The following is a 22229-nucleotide window of genomic DNA, read 5'->3' on the forward strand; positions in this document are numbered from 1 at the left end:
TCTCCTACCATATTTGAGCATGCTGCATGCAGAGCGGGAGGCACAGGAGAGCGGAGCAGGGAGCAGAAGGCACTAAGGCAGAACAAAACCTTTCCAAGTTAACCGCAGGTGATTGGTTGCTAGGGGGTCCTAGCAACCAATCACCTGCTCGTTAATATAGAAAGTTAACTCCGGCAGCTCCCACTCTCTATTCAGCGCTGCTGTTTCTCTCTCTCTCCCATTCTGCCTCAGTGCCTCCTGCTCCGCTCTCCTGTGTTAGTGAGCGGCAGAGGCAGCCTGGCGACCGACCCTGGGTGTCACCCCCTCAGGCGGGAGACACTGCCGTTGGGACTAATGCTTGGCTGGGGCTAGGGTTGGGGCTGGGTTGCTGGGCAGGTGGGGCCCCCCAGGCAGTAAGAGGGCCCTGGGTGTGGAGTCTGTTGAGAAGGAGGGGCGGTCAACCAAATCAATGGCAGCAGAAAGGTCCAGGAGTAGGAGTACAGAATGGTGTCCATTGGTTTTGGCCATTAGTAGATCATTTGTGATTTCACTTGTCATGCGACTCTGTGTGTCGTAAAGTCGCAGTGTGAACTGGAGCTCAATGATGGTGAGGAAGAATGTTCTGATGAACAAGTTTTAAGAATTTCCATTTAAACAAAAATCTAACAATGTATGGCCGGTTTTTATAGAGCATTTTATGTAGTATTTGCTGTGATGTCTTATCATTGGGTATGCGGATTGGCCGGGGAGCTCGTTGTAAGGTCACCGGCCGCGGCTGTATATGACTGAGTTTATCTGCTACATCTATTTCATATCATTTTCTCCATTATTGTTTTTCAGAGACCTCAGCAACAACCAGATCTCGGAGATTGCACCCGACGCGTTCCATGGCCTCCGCTCACTTAATTCCCTGTAAGTCGAATTTAGAACAAGGGGCTACCAAACCAAATGAAATTACCGGGCCAGGCCTATCTGGAATGCATGATCTCCAGTCCCCCGCCTGCAAACTTTCCCTGTCTCTTATGTAATGCAGATTTTAATGTAATTTCTTCTTCAGAATTTCATTTACGGCTGCGGTATTAAAACACGGAGCATTTTTTTACACAGGGAGAATAAATATCTCCTATCATATGGCGACGGCATAAAGCCATTTACTCAGGAGAGGCCCTTTAATACCGTGATGTTTGGGATGGCTGCACCGGAAAATGTGAATTTTAATGCAGCTCGCTTTCTGCGGGTTGGAAATTGATGAGATTCGGCAGCTTTTCCCTTTCATGTTAATTAGAACGTCATGCGGAGAAGACGTAATTAAAAAAGTCCAGGAAAATGCTCCGTGATTTACAAACCTGTGAAATAGATTTGAGGAAGTGCCTTATCTTGATTGGCGGTAATGGGACTGCTTTATTACCGCCGCGGCGTAAGTGAAGACTTGTGCTAAAGCTGATTATTAACGTTATTGAAAAATTGATACGTTCAATTAATTTCACATGCGGCAATGTGTCTTGTCCCTGAACGAGCTCATGACACTTGCCTTCCAGTGCCGTAGCGCAGAGCGCTCTGCAGCGAGAGAATTAAGGCTGGACTCCAGCCAAAACACACACACATATACCTGTATACATTGGGCTTTTTTTTCCTCTGAGGTGGGCATGTACTCTTTTCTTTCCCAGAGTCACCCCATGTCTTCGCCCCCTCTACCCAGCTCCGAGCACCATCTCTTGTCTCTGCCACCTACCCACCTCTTATCACCATCTCTTGTCTCTGCATTCTCTTTATCTCCAAGCACCATCTCTTGTCTCTGCCCCCTACCCACCTCCGAGCACCATCTCTTGTCTCTGCCACCTACCCACCTCTTATCACCATCCCTTGTCTCTGCATTCTCTTTATCTCCAAGCACCATCTCTTGTCTCTGCCCCCTACCCACCTCCGAGCACCATCTCTTGTCTCTGCCACCTACCCACCTCTTATCACCATCTCTTGTCTCTGCATTCTCTTTATCTCCAAGCACCATCTCTTGTCTCTGCCCCCTACCCACCCCCGAGCACCATCTCTTGTCTCTGCCTTCTACCCACCTGTTATCACCATCTCTTTTCTCCGCATTCTACTCACCTCCAAGCACCATCTCTTGTCTCTGCTTTCTACCCACCTCCGAGCACCATCTCTTGTCTCTGCCTCCTACCCACCCTTGAGCACCATCTCTTGTCTCTGCCCCCTACTCATCTCCAAGCACCATCTCTTGTCTCTGCCTTCTACCCACCCTTGAGCACCATCTCTTGTCTGTCCCCCCCTACTCATTTCCAAGCACCATCTCTTGTCTCTGCTCCCTACCCACCTCTGAGCACCATCTCTTGTCTCTGCACCCTACCCATCAACAAGCACCATCTCTTGTCTCTGCCACCAACCCACTTCTTATCTCCATCTCTTGTTTCCTCCTTCTACTCAACTCCGAGCACCATCTCTTGTCTCTGCCCCCTACCCACCTCCAAGCACAGTCCCTTGTCTCTGCCTCCTACCCACCTCTGAGCACCATCTCTTGTCTCTGCTCCCTACCCATCAACGAGCACCATCTCTTGTCTCTGTCACCTACCCACCTCTTATCACCATCTCTTGTCTCCGCCTTCTACTCACCTCCGAGCACCATCTCTGGTCTCTGCCCCCTACCCACCTCTGAGCACCATCTCTGGTCTCTGCCCCCTACCCACCTCTGAGCACCATCTCTGGTCTCTGCCCCCTACCCACCTCCGAGCACCATCTCTTGTCTCTACCACCTACCCACCTCTTATCACCATCTCTTGTCTCCGCCTTCTACTCACCTCCAAGCACCCTCTCTTGTCTCCACCCCCCTACTCACCTCCAAGCACCATCTCTTGTCTCTGCTCCCTACCCACCTCTGAGAACCATCTCTTGTCTCCACCCCCTACTCACCTCCAAGCACCATCACTTGTCTCTGCCCCTACCCGCCTCTGAGCACCATCTCTTTTCTCTGCACCCTACCCATCAATGAGCATTGCTACACAGTACACGTTATATATCGAGGCACCCCCCCCCCCCCCCGTTCTATTTACTTGGCTCAACCTCATTTTTTATATTTTACGCAAAAAATTGGCTAATTTATAGTGTTTGTGTGTCCTAAAATAAACTTTAGTGTATTTTTTACTGAAATTTTGCGGTAATATTGTGTGACATACAAATTGGAACTACCACTATTTTATTCTCTAAGGGTGTCTACTTTCAGAAAATATATAAGGTTTTGGAGGTTTTCTGCAAACTTCAAGCCTAAAATGATTTTTTAAGCACAGGTATAAAAAAAAACAACAAAACAACACAAAAACAGCTCTGGCAGCAAAAAGGTTAAAGCTGGTCATGAATATTTAGGTTGTGTTTAAGCTTTGCTCTGTCACATCTTTATACGTTCCTTCCAAAATAATCCTTTCATGTCCAGTTGAGTAGACCCCAATGGGCCCTATGACCAGAGGCGTAACTGGAACCTTCAGAAAACCATGAAGGGCCCCCCCACACCCCTGGCCGGGGCCCTTCCCTTCAAGCCTGGGGCTCTTCCCACTGATCCTGGGGCCCTTTTCTTTTGTTGCGGGGCCCTTTATTACAGTCCCGCAGTGGGATCTTTTCACAAGTTCTGCAGTGGGCCCCCTTCTTGCCATCTTGGGGCCTCCCCACAGTGGTGGAATGCCAGGGCCCAGTCGCAAGTGTGACCTTTGCGATCCTGGAAGTTCACCTGCTGGTGTCAGTAGTTTTTATTTTTTTGGTAGTTTAATTGTATTATTTATCATTTTTTTTTTCCATTGTCACTGACTATGACTCTTACCAGCTCCTTTCTTTTCTGAATGGACAATTACATATTTACCGACCCCTTCCTTGTTCTCTATCATGACACATCCCCTGCAGCAACCAGCAGGAGAGGGGAGGGAGCACAGTGGGGGGTGTGGGGGGACCAGGGGAGCACACAGGGGCCCAGAGACAGCAGAACACAAGTGAACTGGAAAGGAGGAGTGGCGGGGGCAGCATACAGAGGAACCAATCTCCTCCATTTTCCTCCTGCAGCTACAGGAGGGAAAAGGAGGACAGTGATTTCTCTACATGCTGCCCCCACCCCCCTCCTATCCAGGTATACAGGGGAGCCGCACAGGTCCCCTGGAACATGGGGCCCGGTGGCAATTGCAACCCCTGTAGTTATGCCCCTGCCTACGACTAAGCCCTGGTGAGCATGATGAAACGCGTCGAGGCATTGTGGTTTGGCACACATGTAGGCTGAGGCCGCTCATTACTTTCATGTCACACGGGCTGTTCGGCAGAGCGTCAATTCTTCCATTTAGTGACAAAGGAATCTAGAATTGACAGTCTCCATGTTGGACTTTCACGAAAGGTGGCCATCGGTGTCACATTTCGAAGCGGGATCCTACACCGGCTCAGGTTAGCAGAGATCATTAATTTTAATTATGACCACTTCAGCAGAGTCGCAAATTATTTCTAATATGTATATTTACATCTTCACACATGGCGCATTAATTAGCGAAGCTAAAAAAAGCTTGGAACGTTCCTACCAGTATTAATAGACTCTCCCTCGGTGTCTGTTATATTCCGTTCAGAAGGTATCGCAGATTGAAAGTAATTATCATTAACCAGCATGGGCACCCATGACCATTAAATAATTTGTTAACCTTTTCCTTATTCAGAGAAATAAATACGGCCTGATTTATAGAAATCGCTGTAATTCGGATCTTTTGTGCATCCAATCTGCAGGGCTCCAATTTGTGATAATAGATGAAATTAAAAATTAGCAAAAAAATAAAAAATAAAAATAAAAAATCTCTCTTCATAATGACGAGCTAATAGGAAAACAGATCTGTGTTATGTTCTACATTTAGGAGAATAACAGATGTAATAATTGCATCATTTGTAACTTATACATAAAAATGTTAGCTAACAAGGTGTCCTTTGTAGCGTGGTCTCAACTCTAGACAGTGTGAGGAACCCAGCTGAGCCATTCCCAACCCCCAGGCTAGCAGGGGGGCCCAGGCAGCTGGGGGAATTTGGTGTGGGCAGGGAGGGTGCTCAGCATGGTGGGGGGGGGGGGGGTTGCGCAATAACTGGAACCAATCCCCTGTATGGCTCTCAGCAGCTGAAAACTGACTTCTACTCGCTAGCTTTCAGCTGCTGCGGAGAGAGCAAATCAGGGGATCGGTTCCAGCAATTGCCTCCCTGTGCATTATAAGTTTCCACCCTGCTGCCCACGCCTGCCTTTGTGCCACCCCACCCCCACAGTGCTGCTGGCTTCCCTGCTTTCCTTCCCACTGGCAGTTGCAAGCACACAATAGGATCCTTCAGGATCTAGAGTGGGGAAAGGGTTTGGTAAATGTCACAGTTACCAGCCCCTTTTTTTTCTGAATGAACACATTGAGTGATCTGTACCGATCACTTAATGTGTTCATTCATAGCTGAAGCATAGTAAACTGTTTTTTTTTTTTTGGGGGGGGGGGGCTGTTAGGTTGGCTGTATGGGGCCCTGTGGTGTCCAACAGCAGCCCTGGATGCAAACACATGAAACAGCCTGAAATGCTTATATTAGCTTCATTAACATTGTAACTCTTGTTTTCCTCTACAGGATTTTATATGGCAACAAGATTACAGACCTTCCCAAAGGCGTGTTTAGTGGCCTCCATGCATTGCAGCTTCTGTAAGTAAGGGTTTATTTTTTTATCTTACTTGTATATTTCTATCTATAGTCAGGGCTTTTTTTTCAGCAGGAACGAGGGGGAACGCAGTTCCGGCACCTCCAGTGCTGAATGTTTGTAATAGCAAGGGGTGTGGAGTGTGTTGGAGGGTCTCTTGATGCTGGCTGCTTGGGGATCTATTGTCACTGTTAGGGATCTGTTATTGTGTGAGGGACTATTGTTGCTGCTAGTGGATCTATTGTTGCTGGGAGGGGGTCTTATGTTGTTGTTAAGGATCTCCTGTTGAGGCAGAGGTCTCTTGTTGGCTGATCTATTGATACTGGTTGCTGGGAGAGCTGTTGTTGCTACTGGAGGGGGTCTAATGTTACTAGGGGGATCTTTTGCTGCTGGGTGAGGTATTTTGTTGTGCGTGGGAGGTGGATAGGGGTGGAACCAAGGGACAGTGCTCAGAGGTGGATAGTGGGTGGAAACAAGAGGTGACTCAGAAGTGTGGGGGGGGGGGGGGGGGGGGGTTCCTGCACCTATTCTCCGAGAAAAAAAGCCCGGTCTATAGTCCTCTGCTGTGCATGCGGGGTTAGGATAATGGTGGTGTGGATTGTGTTGGAGGAAGACCGCCTTGGGAGAAATTTGTGGACGTCCGTAGCTCAACTCCTGACATGGCCATTTGTCTGTTCGATTTGACTTTAATACTTTTAGTAAAAAAAAAAAAAAAGAAACAAGCATGCGGAAAGTGAAGTGTGATCGGCATGTTTGATCTGGGTTGGTGACTTACTATGGGATGAACATGACAGACAGACAGCATTTTCCAGAAGAAGAGGTCAATACTGGTGGCTTTCATATGTCTTTTATGATGTGATTCCTTTGACTACTTTTTGAGCAGGGATTTGTATCACTTTTCATTATAAGGCTTTTCTGTGTATCTCTCAGCTTCCATTGATGAACTTATTGTTCGATGTCCAAAAATTGTCCCCCAGTGCCCCCCCCCCCCCCCAAAAAAAAACAAATAAAGAATCCAAACGTAAGCATAAATTCCCCCTCCTCCCAGTTCAAATCTGCCTCCTGCTGAAATCTCCCCCCCCCAGCACAAATCTCTGTCCCCCTATTCCCACCCACCAGATCAAATCCACTCCCTATATGTTCCCAGCACAAATCCCCCCCCCCCCCCAAAAAAAAATACGAAAACCAAAAAAAAAATTTTTCCCTTCTAGCACACGTCCTCAACCTCTCAAATTTCCCCTCCAAGCCCAAATTCTCTCCCTATATGCTCCCAGCACAAATCCCCCCCCCCCCCCCCCCAAAAAAAAAAAAAAAAAAAAAATTTTCCCTTCTAGCACACGTCATCAACCTCCTAAATGTACCCTCCAAGCCCAAATCCTCTCCCCCACTCCTAATCCTCCACTTCCAGCACAAATCCCCCTAAGCACATATACCCCCCCCCCCCCTAAAAAAATATTTCCCCTCTACTGTTTTAATTTTATAGCACAAACCCCACAAATTCCCCCTCCTAACACAAATCCCCCCCCCCCCCAAATCACCACTCCTAGCACACCTCCCTAAATTTGCCCTTCTAGAACAATTCATAACCCCTGTCGCTCCCCCCAAATTCCCCTTCTCAACACGAATCCCCTCCCCCCCCCATATCCTTATAATTCCCCCTTACCTCACATGATACCAGGGGGCCCAGGGCAACCGTCCCTCCTGCCCACCCCTGCTTTTCACTTTACCAAGCAATTCAAGTTATGCAATACAGATAATTCCTGGATTTCAGCTTTAACATAGTAGATAGAAACTAGTAGAAATATACTTCAAATGAGCCGACATGGTGAGGTGCCAGGAAAGGAACATTTCGGTAAGTATTTGATAGGAATTACCATGTCAGCGAGGTGCAAGGAAATGAAAAATTCACTATCTGATATGAATTTATCAAGTGCTCTGTGTAGAATTTAAATGGGCATAAAAACATTGATTTAGAACAATAGGATTATCCTGCACACGGGGGATCCAAGCACCCAGCCAACCCTTGAAGAAGCACCGCACTCAAAATGTTTAAGAATCATTGGTTTGGAGTTCAGGAGAATAAAAAGCTAAAAGATACCTTCAAATGGGGTTGCCATCTTTTCTTGATGCCAAACCCGAACACTTTAGTGGTGCGCAGCAATTTTTTTTTTTTATAGGGGGAAACACTGTGGACTCTGATGTAAAGGGGAACTCTGATGTAAGAGGGTTTCTGCTCACCAAAATCCCCACTTACATCAGCATTCTCCCCTAAATCAGGGTTACTAAAGACCCCTTAAATCAGAGCCTGCAGAGCACCCCTTACATGTGGGTCGCCCTTACCCTACGGTACCCACTTGGAGGCAGGAAAGAGAAGGGAGGGAGGGGGGAGACTTTAGTCACAGACAGTGGATGGTGAGCTCACTCACCCAAGGATGGAGGCTCAGGCATCGGCACCTTTTATCCATCATGTATCAAATCAAATTTCCAGCCCACATGTCCCTTTTCTGAGGCACAGAATGCCATAGAATAGAGTGTGGGTGGGCAGACAGAGGGGTAAGGGCAGGAGGAGGAGGAGTAGTTCAAGCCCTCTCTCCTCTCCTGTCCGTGTATGGGGATGGGGCCCGTGCGCACCCTTATGCACTCTGCGGTTTTGGTACTCGGTTATTTGGGGAGCCACAGACCATTTTGAATATTGTGTCCGGATACCGGGCAGACTGAAACCCCGACACACAATTCAAAACCCGGACTGTCCAGGTGAATCCCAGACAGTTGGCAACCCTAGTCCTCAGTCACCTTCCCCTTTTAAAGATTTCCGCCCTAACATTCCTTTTCTGAGGCACAGCACACCGGGGATTGGAGTGTGGGTGGGCAGATACAGAGGGGTAGGGGGTGGGAAGAGAAAGAGCAGATTGAGCCCTCCTTCCTCTCCTATCTGTGCGGGGGGGGGGGGGAGGTGCATAAATGTGCTGGCTTTGGGCAGTTTAAAAGAGAGTGTTATAGACAGTAGACTTATACATCTACAGCCAGCCCTCTGGATGGTTGGCAACCCTGGTGATTAGGGTGTGCCCAGCAGTGGCGTAGCGTGGGTTGTCAGCGCTCGGGGCAAGGTAAGTAAGTTGCGCCCCCTACACAAATCTACTAGACCACTACACAGACCACTATGGGGAATGCGGGGCTGCGGGCATACTACAGGAGATGCAGGGATGGTACAGATTTAAAAATTGCACCGCCCGGCGCCAACACGTCATTGCGCATGCGCCGCAGCCGCTCAGGAAAGCTCATATACGTTCGGCTATTCCCGAGCCTGGGACATTTTCTTTTTTTATGACTCGTACTAAAGTTTAAGTGACACTGGCGCGGCTGCGGGATGCGCCCCCTCAGATTTTGCGCCCGGTGCGGCTGGCCCCCCCAGCACCCCCCATGCTACGCCACTGGTGCCCAGGCACACACGGCCTGTGTGCACGCCTATATGCACTCAGCGGTTGTGGTACTTAGGGAGCCACAGTCCAGTCCGAATAATGTGTCTGGGTTGCAAGTGGTCTGAAACCTGAACAAATGATTCAAAACCTGGATTGTGGTGAATCCCGAATGGGTGCCAACTATATCTTCAAAGCAAAGCCCCTATCTTCAAAGTCATTGACAACAAATAAACACGTTAGAATCATATGGGTTGCCAATACTGGATCACCATCGGATCTTACAGAAATTTGACCCTTGGCCAGTCAAAGCCTTACTCTTGTGGTACACTAGAGTCAGATAGTGGACTGTATATTGGCCATTTCTCTGTTCCAGGGAAGTCGTTAAAGGGGCCAATTGGTTGCGTACAGTGAATTGAACCACTCTTTGTTATACAATGATAAAAGAGTGTGGCTCTTGAAGAACATCTGCCAGCCCTTGCATAAGCTTCAAAGTCGCTCTCAGAGCTGAAATGTCACGTATTGAAGTCTCTTCAGAGAAAATTCATTAAGTATGTGTTACTTGTAAAACACGCAGTATTGATTGATTACCTTAGAACCAACATTGGGCTAATAGAAGCTGATTAAACTAAGTTAAGATCAATGTAGTCATCATGACCATGCTTGTAAACTTCATCCTGGTGGTTTACGCTCAACGTCTTCTCTCACTCAGACTTCTAAATGCCAACAAAATTAACTGCATCCGGGCCGACACCTTCCAGGACCTGCAGAACCTCTCTCTGCTGTCCCTCTATGACAACAAGATTCAGAGTTTAGCCAAAGGAACCTTCTCTTCTCTGCGTGCCATCCAGACCTTGTGAGTAGAACTGCCCTAGATAATGGGCCACTGTGGTAAGGGTTGGGTGTACCACCACCTGTTGTGTAATCCTGTCCAACCAAAATGTGTCCTCATTGTTTAGGCATTTAGCTCAAAACCCTTTCATCTGCGACTGTAACCTGAAGTGGTTGGCGGACTTTCTGAGAACGAATCCGATAGAGACCAGTGGGGCCCGGTGTGCCAGTCCTCGAAGACTTGCCAACAAACGCATCGGGCAAATCAAAAGCAAAAAGTTCAGATGTTCAGGTAAAAAAACATTTTAAGTGATCCTAAACACACACTGTTTAATTTACATTGTTCCTTCTATTTCTGTATATGGATGCCGGCACTGAAATTATTTTACTAATCAATAAACATCTTAGTACCTTTTTTCCTAATTGATATACAGCTGTCACATGACCCAGCTCTCTCCCAGCCTGTCTGCAGGGAAACATAGGCAGGAGGAGCTTCTAGTCCTCTGCTGCTGGTCACATGTTCAATTCCTTTGGAATACAATGTAAAAATAAATGAATAATATCAATAAACTGTTTTAAATTGGCATATAAATATATGTTTGAAATCAAATCTTTATTATTTTGTGGAAATAACACAGTGTGGGCGGATTTCTGCCAGTCACAGGTTGACACAGGCTGCCAGTCCCAGTGGCGGCTGGTGCATTTGGGGTGCAGGGGCCCCCCCTATCCATGCATCTGGCCCCCTAATCTACATGCAGGGTGTGGGACGCATGTAGTTCAATGGGGTTTTTTTTTTAAGCATGTGATTAGAGCCAGAGGCTCTAATAGGCTAAAAAAAAAAGGGTGGGCTTGGGGCGTAGATCACTGCGCCCCAAGCCCACCCAGTTGTGTGACAATAGCGAATGAATATTCGATATTGTCACACAGATGCTCCTCCTGGCCAATCAGGAAGTGGGTCCTGAGACCCGTTTCCTGATTGGCCGAAAGGAGAAGCCATGCCATTGGCCATGGAGGAGGAGGGAGGAGACGCAGAAGAGGGGGAAGAAGCTGAAGCCGCCACTGCCGCCTTTGCTGCTGCTGCCTGCCCTCCCTCCACATGTCCAGGCAGGGTGAGTGAGCCGGCGATGGGTGGGTGGCGTGGGTATGGTGTGCGGCCTGGTGTGGTCGGGGGGGTGGTATGGTGTGGTCCGTGTGACGCCCCCCCCCCCCTGGCCCATGGAGCACCAGCCGCCACTGGTCACGCCCCTCCAGCCTGTGTCCTAGAATAAGAAGTAGGTGAAGCCTCCATTAATTGACATGCATTATTCCCCCCCCCCCCACATTGTGTTTAGCTGGTTGGTGGGTATGAAGGAGGAGGGGAGGGAGTGGGCTGTCATTTACCACTGTGTATACGCCCACATGTGTGACTCTATAGTCACATGGGCTGCTCAGATGTGATCAGGAGGAAATGCTCAGCATAGAAATTCACTGAAAACTGAGCATGTGCAGAGCTGCCAACTCTGCAAAATCCCCAGCTGAATTAGGGACATGGACAGAAGGGGGAGATATTGAATCCTACGGACTAAGACTGGGATGCCATTAAAGTTCACGTGCGTGTAAAGGGAGGCGTCCCAATACGTTTGACCTTATAGTGTATGTGAAGCTGCACTGCAGGGAATGCCCCGGCTTTAGCCGATTGGGCCGGCACTAACAGCTTCTTTCTGGGTGTGGCTAATCATGGGAACAAACCCAAACCACGCTCATCATAAGTACCACCGACAATTTCCTAACTTTTTATGAGTTGTAAGATATGTACAAAGCAAAATAATGTATGTATGATTTAACATGAACCTTTCTGATGATTATTCTTTTCCCCCCAGCAAAAGAACAATATATTATTCCAGGTAAGATATATATATATTTTATTATTTTTTCATGTCTACACTAAGATACAAGTCAGATTTTAGGAATCCCCAACAATATAAATATAACCACTTGCCGACCACCCGCCGCAGTTTTACTGGCTCGGCTGCGCGAAACGGCGTAGCTCTACATCGGTGGCGTGCGTGGTGCTGGGGGGAGAGCACGCCCAGCTGGCGGCACGCTCCCGCCCCCACTAGGAAGCGGGGATGCCGATGCACGTGGCCGTGATTGCCGCCGGGCACCCGCGATCGCTCCCCACTGAGAGAGAAGGACGGTCAGCCGATGTAAACACAGCTGACCATTCTTCTCTCTGAAATGATCAGAGCGCCTGTGATCCTTCTATATAGGAACACAGGTCTCTATGGTCATTTCACAAGCCTCGCCCCCATACAGTCAGAAATCACTCCCCTAGGCTCACATTTAACCCTTTGATCACCCCTAGGTTAACCCCTTCCCTGCCAATGTCATTATTACAGTGTCAGGGCATATTTTTAGCACTGATTACTGTAGTAATATCACTGGTCCCCCCAAAAGTGTCAAAAATGTCAGTTGGGGTTCCGATCTGTCCGCCGCAATGTCGCAGTCCCACTACAAAATCGCTGATCACTGCCATTACTAGTAAAAAAAAAAAAAAAGACATAAATCTTTCCCCTATATTGTAGACGCGATAACTTTTGCGCAAACCAAATTTAAAATCCTCTTATTGCAATTTTTTTTACCAAAAATATGTAGCAGAATACTAATTCCTAAAAGGATGAAAATTTTTGATTTTTAAATTTTTTTTTGGGAATGTTTTATAGCAGAATGTGAAAAATATAGTTTTGTTACTCTTTTTTTGTTTATAGCGTAAAAAATAAAAATCGCAGAGGTGATCAAATACCACCAAAAGCTCTATTTGTATGAAAAAAAGGACATTCATTTTATTTGGGTACAGCGTCGCACGACCGCGCAATTTTCCTTTAAAGTAACGCAGTGCCAAATTGCAAAAATTGGCCTGGTCATTAAGGGGGAAAATCCTTCCAGTCCAGAACTGGTTAAGTTTGGTGAGATACTTCCCAAGGGTTAAATACTTCTAAAGGGATGCATTCCATGCAGTTATTCTCATCAGAACATGAATGCACCAGGTGATTATAATAAACCAGAACCAGGAAGTGTCATGCACCCTGCTGGGCTTAACTCATAGTGTGCCTTTTTTTTTTTTTTTTTTTACAAAGGAGCTGAATTCCTGGAATCTGTAAATGGTTTTTGAAACATGAAGACACACAACTAGGGATCGACCGATTATCGGCAACACTGATATATCGAGGGCCGATATGCACTTTCCCAGATATATTGGAATCGGCCCCTGAGATTACCGATATTGCCGATATTTCAGGAAAGGGCTTGTACCGGAGTGATGGCTGCAGCTAGAGGCATCACTCCGGTACCGGCGTCCATAGCCGACGGTCGGCTGTCTTGTAATGACAACCAATGCGGCTGAGAAGAACCCCCTCCTCCTGCCGCCTTCCGCAGCTCGCCCGGGTTTCCCGTCCCACCGGGAGACCCGGGCAACCAGCCTGCACAGCCGCCGAAGACCCGATCAAAGCCGCATTCGGCTCTGATCGGGTCTCCATGTAAAACCCGGAAGTGTTGTCATGACATCACTTCCGGGTACTCGGCGCCAAATTTAAAAATAATGACAGCATTCAAAACAGCCAAACTTGGTGTTTTGAATGCTTTTAAGTGCAGATGAGGGGTTTGGGGTATTTTAGACCCCCCAGATCCCTCCACAAGAGTACCTGTCAAGTGCCAAATATAAAAAATATATATTTTTTTAAATGTACGAAAATATCGGCCAATATCGGCTGATACCGTTATTCAATGGCCAAAATATCGGTATCGGTACCGGCAACGAAAAAACGATATCAGTCGATCACTAAACAACCATTACCATTTAGATCAGGGATCCTCAAACTACGGCCCTCCAGCTGTTGCAGAACTACACATCCCATGAGGCATTGTAAAACTCTGACATTTACAGACATGACTAGGCATGATGGGAATTGTAGTTCCTGAACAACTGGAGGGCCGTAGTTTGAAGACCTTTGCTTTAGAGGAACCGTTCATGTGTGATCATTGTCCTATCCTGAACCCCAACTCTGGCATTAATGCAACATTGTCTCTTTGCCCGGCTTGTTTCTTCCTGCAGGAACGGAGGACTACCAGCTGAACAGCGAGTGCAACAGTGACGTTGTGTGCCCGCCCAAATGCCGATGCGAATCCAACGTGGTGGATTGCTCCAACTTGAGGCTCACCAAAATCCCTGACCGCATTCCTCAGTCTACGGCCGAGCTGTACGTATGGGAGCCGTGTCATTTTCGGGTCCTCGCATCACCTTCTCTATGATGTGTTGGCATTCCACCATTGTGCATATTCTCTTCAAAAAAAAAAAAATGAATTTACATGAACTGATTTCACTACTGGAAGCCACGGGATTTAACAAGCAGCTGTATTTCCCCAGCCGAGCGGCACAAACACCAAGATTTAATTAAAGCTTTCAGAGAAAATGAGACATTATTAGATCTCAGCTTGGTGGCCTTGTAAGCTCCAAATAATGAACCGCTCACGCCTCCCACCTCCCCTGTGGATTGTATTGGTGGTTGTTCAGTGAGGTGTTGTCTCTTATTAGAGCCAATGGGGTGTATTTACTAAAGGCTAGGCTGTGCACTTTGCAAGTGCAGCTGCTCCAGAGCTTAGTAAATGAGGGGAAGCTTCACTTTGGAAAGAATGCCCAATCACATGCAAGGAAAAGAAAGAAAAAAAATAATTTTTGCTTGCACGTGATTGAATTATCCATTTCTGGACCGGCCCCCACTGTAACAAATCCTGAACGCTCCTTGTACCCAAACACACAGGGCCCTATATGCTACAACGTTCAGTCCTGTCCACCTGCAGCCTGCTATATAATATGACAGGTTGCATGCAGCAGGGCTGGATGCTGCACATGTCCCTTTCAAACACCTTACAGCTAGATGACCCCATATGCAAGGGGCATTAAGCTTAGGCAAAATGACTCAATACACATAAAATTCATATACAGTAACTGATTTACTTCCCAAAGGATTTGCATTTCTGTTCATTCAGTCCTGAAATTTACACAGGTCTTCTGTACAGCACAGCCAGCCTGGGGATCTGACTTTTCTCTCCGCAGAAGTAACAACTGCCCCTGCCTCAAATCCGTGATTGACATGTTCAATGAGAGTTCCAAACAGTCTGATAGTCCACAATTTTTAATATTAGTATCAGTTCAGAAAGGACAACACAGAATGGCTGACCCTTTTCGGGAGCACCAAGACTCCCCCTTCTTCAGGTTTTTCCATAGAATCCCAAAGAGAACTCAACTCCTATGGGTTGCATCATACATCGACTCATACAGAGACTTCAGTCTTGGTTCTTGGTTGTGTGACCACATTTGTTATACACTTGTCAAAGAAACTCAACTCCTATGGGTTGCCGCGTACATCCATGCAAGCAGAGATTTCAGTCTTGGTTTTTGTATGTGTGACCACATTTCTTCTGCACATGTCATAGAAACCCAAGGAAAACTCAACTCCTGTGGGATTTCACTCTTGGTTCTTGGGTGTGTTACCACATTTCCTCTGCACATATCAAAGAAACCCAAAAAGAAGTAATCGCCTATTGATTGCATCGTACATCCACTCAAGCAGAGATTCCAGTCTTAGTTCTTGGTTGTGTGACCACATTTCCTCTATGCATGTCAAAGAAACCCAAAGAGAACTCAACTCTTCTCAGTTGCATTGTACATCCACTCAAGCAGAGACATCAGTCTTGGTTCTTGGGTGTGTGTCCACATTTCCTCTACACATGTAATAGAAACCCAAAGAAAACTAAATTCTTATGGGTTGCATCGTACATCCACTCAAGCAGAGATTCCAGTCTTGGTTCTTGGGTGTGTAACCACATTTCCTCTACGCATGTCAAAGAAACCCAAAGAGAACTCAACACTTGTCAGTTGCATTGTACATCCACTCAAGCAGAGACATCAGCATTGATTCTTGGGTGTGTGTCCACATTTCCTCTACACATGTAATAGAAACCCAAAGAAAACCTAATTCTTATGGGTTGCATCGTACATCCACTCAAGCAGAAATTTCAGTCTTGGTTCTTTGGTGTGTGACCACATTTCCTCTACGCATGTCATAGAAACCCAAAGCAAACTTATCTCCTATTGGTTGCATTGTACATCCACTGAAGCAGAGATTCCAGTCTTGGTTCTTGGGTGTGTAACCACATTTCCTCTACACATGTCAAAGAAACCCAAAGAGAACTCAACACTTGTCAGTTGCATTGTACATCCACTCAAGCAGAGACATCAGCATTGATTCTTGGGTGTGTGTCCACATTTCCTCTTCCTTTCCTCTACACATGTCATAGAAACCCAAAGAAAACCTAACTTCTATGGAGAAGCTGGAGTTTATTACTGTATGGAAGCTGTGTGTCTTCCTGCCTTGTGTAGAGGGGAGGTGGAGGCACAAAGTTATTGATGATGTCTCCAAACTTCATCTTATCTGCTCTCCATTGGGAAAACTGGTGATAATTGTCTCCCAAGCATCTATTTTTAAAATAGAGGGGAGGGAACCAACCCTGTATTTATTTGTGTGCATGCTTTTATCTGCTAATGTATTATTGGATAACACAGTATTTTGTATTTTGATCCAGACGTCTGAACAATAATGAGATCTCCGCTCTTGAAGCCACTGGTCTCTTCAAGAAACTTCCGCACCTCAAGAAGATGTAAGTGATATTTCCAGGATATTTTCTTATGACACATGCAGTTTATATATGCATTAGGTAGACCTTCACCCTACCCAACCGCTTTCTCTCCTCTGTACCATTTGATTCCCGGACAATATCCCCCCGGACAATATTCCCCCGGACAATATTCCCCCGGACAATATCCCCCGGACAATATCCCCCCGGACAATATCCCCCCGGACAATATCCCTTAGGAAAATATCCCCCCTGGACAACATCCCCCCGGACAATATTCTCCCTGGACAATATTCCCCCGGACAATATCCCCCCCGGGACAACATCCCCCTGGACAATATTCTCCCTGGACAATATCCCCCTAGACAATATCCCCCCCTCTAACCCTAACCCTAACCCTATGTCCCGGGGGATATTGCCCGGGGGATGTTGTCCCGGGGGGATATTATCCGGGGGGATGTTGTGCCGGGGGGATTATGTCCAGGGGGATGTTTTCCGGGGAGATATTGTCCGGGGGGGTATTGTCCGGGGGGATATTGTCCTGATACCGTACCATTTAGACATTTTTTATTACTTATTTAGGTTTTTTTTTTTTGGGACACCTCCCTACACTTCCTGCTTTGCTTGCAGCCTCATGGGATACACACATCTTGCATCCCAGGAAGGCAAAAGGTACTCTGCTGCACATGCTCTGACCTGAGTCACTAGGGGGTTGTCTCTTCCTGGTTTTTAAAGCCAGCCGCTGTGGTGCATGTGCATCATCAGCTGGCAGCATCAAGAACCAGGAAGTGACAGCCAACCCCATGATGACGTCAGAAGAAGATGATGGCTCAGAACTTGTATTGAAGGAGTAAATCCACAGAGAACATCGCTGGGTGTGTATGTTTTTTGTGCAGACCCCAGCTATATAGGTAAGAAGGGGAAAAAACAGGAGAGGAGGGGTAGTGAAGTTTCTCTTTAAAGGCTAACCTTTTCCGATAAAGTGACCATGCAGACAAGAGAACCCCAGTAGGTTTAAACAAATTGGTCAGATTTTAAATATTGATAACTGTTAAAATACCCAGGTTAAAGATGCAACATTTATCTTTTCCTAAATTTAGGGGAGGCAAAGGATTAATGGACATCTCTTGATACTATCAAGCACCCCACTTGAATATGGGATTGCTGCTGTAACGGGGCAGCTACACAGTGGGTATCTATGGGTTTGGAAGATTCTAATAGCCTTGCCATAGGTTTGCCTTGGCTTTCCTCACCTTTAACACTGAAGCTCAGAGCACACCCTACCTTAGGTAGTACCATCCAGATCTCTAGGGAAACCTTCCGCGTCACCAATGTATCAATTGTTGACTCCTGTAGATGCCATTCCTGTAGTCCATGTTCTTTCTCTCTGAAGCCTAGCCATAGGTTTGCCTTGGCTTTCCTCACCTGTAACCCCCAAGCTCAGAGCACACCTTGCCTTGGGTAGTACAATCCAGATCTCTAGGGAAACCTTCCGCTCCACCAACTTATCAAATGTTGACTACTGTAGATGCCTTACCAGTAGCCTGTGTTCTTTCTCTCTGAAGCCTAGCCATTGGATTGCCTTGACTTTCCTCACCTTTAGACCCTTCCACTCGGGTTTAAAGCACACCCTACTTTGGGTAGTACCATTCAGATCTCTAGGGAACTTATCCACCAATATATCAAGTATTGATTACTGTGGATGCAATACCTTTAGACCATGTTCTTTCCCTCTGAAGTCTGGCTGAAATGCTCCCAACTTTGTTTCACTTCCCAACCAGGCTCGTTCCCTGGAAGCTGCCTCCATTGGATGCTCTTCCTTAGTATCACAGGAGCGAGCGACTTTCTGTTTCAAAGTGAGTGAGCTTTTCCACTGCTACGGTAGAAGAAGAGAGAGCTCACTGTGCACTGTGTTTTTATATAAAGAATGACTATATTGCCTATCTTTAAATCTAACCTCGTATATCAGTAGGATCAGGGTGCAGGGGATGCGTACAAGCGGTCCCCTTAGACTTCCTGTAATCCTTATAAACAAGGGGGGTAAAGGGGTAAGTGAGGCCTCAGGCTCCCCAAATATAGAGGTACTCACTGGGAAAAGGGGAAATGGGAATGGGAAATAAACTGGATTTTGGGGTACCAATACCTTTATGTTAATATAGCTTAGATATCATTGTTTAAAAATATATATCTTTATTGAGTATAGAAAATCAGTCAATACATAATTACAACAATCATGACAAAATCACATATAATTGACATAATTGATAACAGCTAAAAATTGACTTAAATGTGGAGAATAGTCAGGATATCTCCACAGTTTTCACTACATGTTTCGCGGACTGGGCCGCTTCTTCAGGAGAATATAGTTCATGAATTTATACCAGAGTCTACAGAATAAAACAAAAATTGATTCAGAAACAAAAACATATATAACCAACCGTAAGGCATAAAGGGTCTTTAACATTGTGTATGGGGAGAGGTATCCACCTTACCTTGGTCACCATAGGGCATAAATGCACCAGAGGGGAGAGCAGAATCACCAAGAGTCTCACCGGCGGGTATGGGAGACCTTAATTATGATATATGATGGTGTATACGTTAAAGAAATAGATATATCCATTGTGTGTGTCAATATATATATATATATCTATATAAAAATAGCGAAAGAAGTGGGAAGGGAAATAAAGGAAGGGGGGGGGGGTTGAAGAGAGGGGAAAAAGGAAAGGGAAGGGGAATGAGAAGGAAAGAAAAAACAAGGGGGAGGAAAAGGGGGGGGGAAATGGCAGGGGGAAGTGTGGAGAGAAGATGAACAAGGAACACATATATATATATATATATATATATATATATATATATATATATATATATATATATATTGCTGTGTCACATACCAGGAAAAAGATCGGGTACAGAATCATTTAAAATGGTACATAAACCACACAGAGAGGGCTAGAGGACACCAGTTTTAGGAGCCTATTATATGCAAAAAGGCTGTTTTAGGGAACATAGTGTGGCCTAGGGACAATCAGATCAGGCAGGATCCCTCTGTCTGAGTTCCTTAGGTTGTAATAACTACCATTATTGCTGTTTATATACTTCTGATGGAAGCAAACAGGATAGAACCCCAAAATGGAGGATAACTGGTTTGCCACCAAGAGACCCTGATTGGATATAGGGACAAAGTCCTGGAAGACAAAATGCGACAAAAAAGTATAAGTCTTAGTATTCCAATGGGGGAATGGAGTCTTACTAAACCCAAGTAAAAATAATTACCTTGTGGGTCACCTCATGAGCGTCCTCTCTGTGTGGAGCATTAACGGCCGATGCCTCCATATTGGCAGCGCCGGCTATTTATGTGTCTCCAGGCGCGACAGACGTCCAGACGCCGCCACTGCGGCTTCTGACGTTGCACGCCCAGTCCCGCTGATAGTGTGCGCGCGCAACTAACGGCGCAGGCGCACTCCACTGGATATCCGGCGGTAACTGGCGGAAATGATCCGTCGGCTCAGGCGACACATACCCGCCGGGGAGCACCGATCCCGCTCTGTAACCTCAGGCCAATCATACCTCGGTGGCCACAGGAACAAAATAACATATTTATCAACATACAGCATATATTGAAAGCCCATAATAGTATGATATACACAATATATATATATACAAAGAATACAATTTAGAACAAATCACGTTCAGTGTACGTATTTACCGATATGCCGATATATACATTTCTATGCATAGTATTGCATCTAAGTAATCAAAGAGGCTAACAGAATGAATCCTGAATATACATAGATATCCGTTGGCAGGGGGATCTAAAATAGTAAAAGGGGGGGAGGGGGAAGGGGAAAAAAGGGGGGCGGGGAAAAGGAAGAGGGACAAATAAACAAAAAGGGAGGAGTGGGAATTAAAAGTGGTGATGGTGGCCACCCTAAGGGGTAAAGAAATGAACGAAAACAATGAAACATAAAAACAGGACGAAAGACAAGAAAACACAGAAAAAGACGCAGAAAAAGCACTCGTGGAGTTTCAAAAAATAGGTTTATATGAAATGACTTCATTTAAACCTGGCGGGATGGTGGTATTCAGCCTTTCAATCCACTGAGTCTCCCGTTGGAGCAACTTTTTGTCCCAGTTGCCACCGCGGGGATCTTCTAGTATGGCATCTAGAACAAAAAACTTGGGTGATATCTATGGTGGATGCCAATATGGCGTCCCACTGCTGTGAGCTTTCCACCCGTGGAATAATAAAGGTGGTCTCCTATTCGTTGATGTAACTCCCTTCTTGTCTTGCCAACATAAAAGGAGTTACATTGGCATATCATCAGATATATGACTCCTTTTGTCCCACATTCAATGTGGGAACGGGGTGACCAAAGTTCCCCGTTGGGGAGTCGGTAAGTGGAGCCTTCTAGAATCCAGGGGCAACGGGGGCAGTCGCCACAAGGGAAAGTGCCCCTGATGCCCGTGGATTGGGATTTTTCCGTGCTGTAGTGACTATGTACCAGGTGATCACGAAGGAATGTGGCCCTACGGAAAACCAATTCTGGAGTTTCCCTGACATAATTTTAAAACATGGTGGTCTGTAAGTAAATGCCAGTGACGTGCAATCACTGAACGTAGTTCAATAGAGTGCAATAAGGTTGGTGTTGGCGCTAACCTGATTTATGTGTAAATTGCACAAGATCCCGTATATGAGAAATGGTGATTACCATAACAAGTGAATAAATTAATTATTAATGAAAGTGCAAGTGCTAAAAACAGGATCTATATATTGGGCTCAGTATTGCATGCCCCAAAAAGTGCTTTAAGTGATAAGAATAAATGTGCAAACATTCAATAAAGTGCGTTTAATTTTTCACAAATAATGCATGAATAATTGAATAAATAGTGCGAGTATTATTAAAAAAAAACTGAAAACAGGTAAAATTAATGTCCATAAAACTTCCAATTTGCATGGTGCCAAGAAGAGGCTGTGCTGATGTGAGAGTGAATGGTGAAAACCACTAAAAGCCGTAAAAAGGTTTAAAACCCCCTTTAGAAGGCACACTCTAAACACAGGCTGTGTATATTCGGATACCCTCAATGGGGACAAAACGAATGGTCTCGAGCTGGGTAAACCTCTGGGGATCCTCCAAGTATGGGTCCGGTCTAGGTGCTCAAAAGACAAACAAGCCCCATAGTGTGGTATAACACAGTAATGAAAAGACAAGTGCAGATAGACTCACGCTTCGGGTAGATCAGAATCAGTATCGGATGCAGGCGCCGGACGCTAAAGCTTCTTCCGCGTTCCACGGCTCACAGCTGCAAAAACCAGAAGTGACGTTGACATACAAACTCCGCCCTACGCGTTTCGTCATCTGATGTCTACTGGAGCGGCCTACTGAACGTAGTTGTTGGTGATGTGCTGAATATTTGGTAATCAACTTCACCGTCTGCGGCGAGGCGGATTTCCTAGAAGGGTAGAGTAAAGACGATCGGCTCCTGGTACGGGGCTTGTTAAAGGCCCTCCTTAGAATAGTTCGGGAATAGCCCCTTTGAAGGAGGCGGTCTCGTAAGGAATTGGCCTGTGTGTAAAAATGGTCATCACTGGAACAATTGCGCCGTAGGCGCAGATATTGTGCAAAAGGAATACTTTGAATCAACGGTTT

General features: G+C 46.1%; 1 protein-coding gene across 1 annotated transcript in view; it reads left to right on the plus strand.

The window, feature by feature from the left end:
- The window catches only part of SLIT1 (slit guidance ligand 1), a 546950-nt gene that overhangs the window by 413905 nt on the left and 110816 nt on the right, over positions 1–22229 (plus strand). Inside the window, exons 11-17 of the mRNA XM_082269259.1 lie at positions 820–891; positions 5596–5667; positions 9791–9934; positions 10038–10201; positions 11769–11792; positions 14000–14144; positions 16531–16605. Coding sequence (XP_082125385.1) covers positions 820–891; positions 5596–5667; positions 9791–9934; positions 10038–10201; positions 11769–11792; positions 14000–14144; positions 16531–16605 — 696 coding nt within the window. The remainder of the gene's footprint in view (positions 1–819; positions 892–5595; positions 5668–9790; positions 9935–10037; positions 10202–11768; positions 11793–13999; positions 14145–16530; positions 16606–22229) is intronic.

This window comes from Pelophylax lessonae (assembly GCF_965119305.1).
Source record: "Pelophylax lessonae genome assembly, chromosome: 9".
In the NCBI taxonomy this organism is placed as follows: domain Eukaryota; kingdom Metazoa; phylum Chordata; class Amphibia; order Anura; family Ranidae; genus Pelophylax; species Pelophylax lessonae.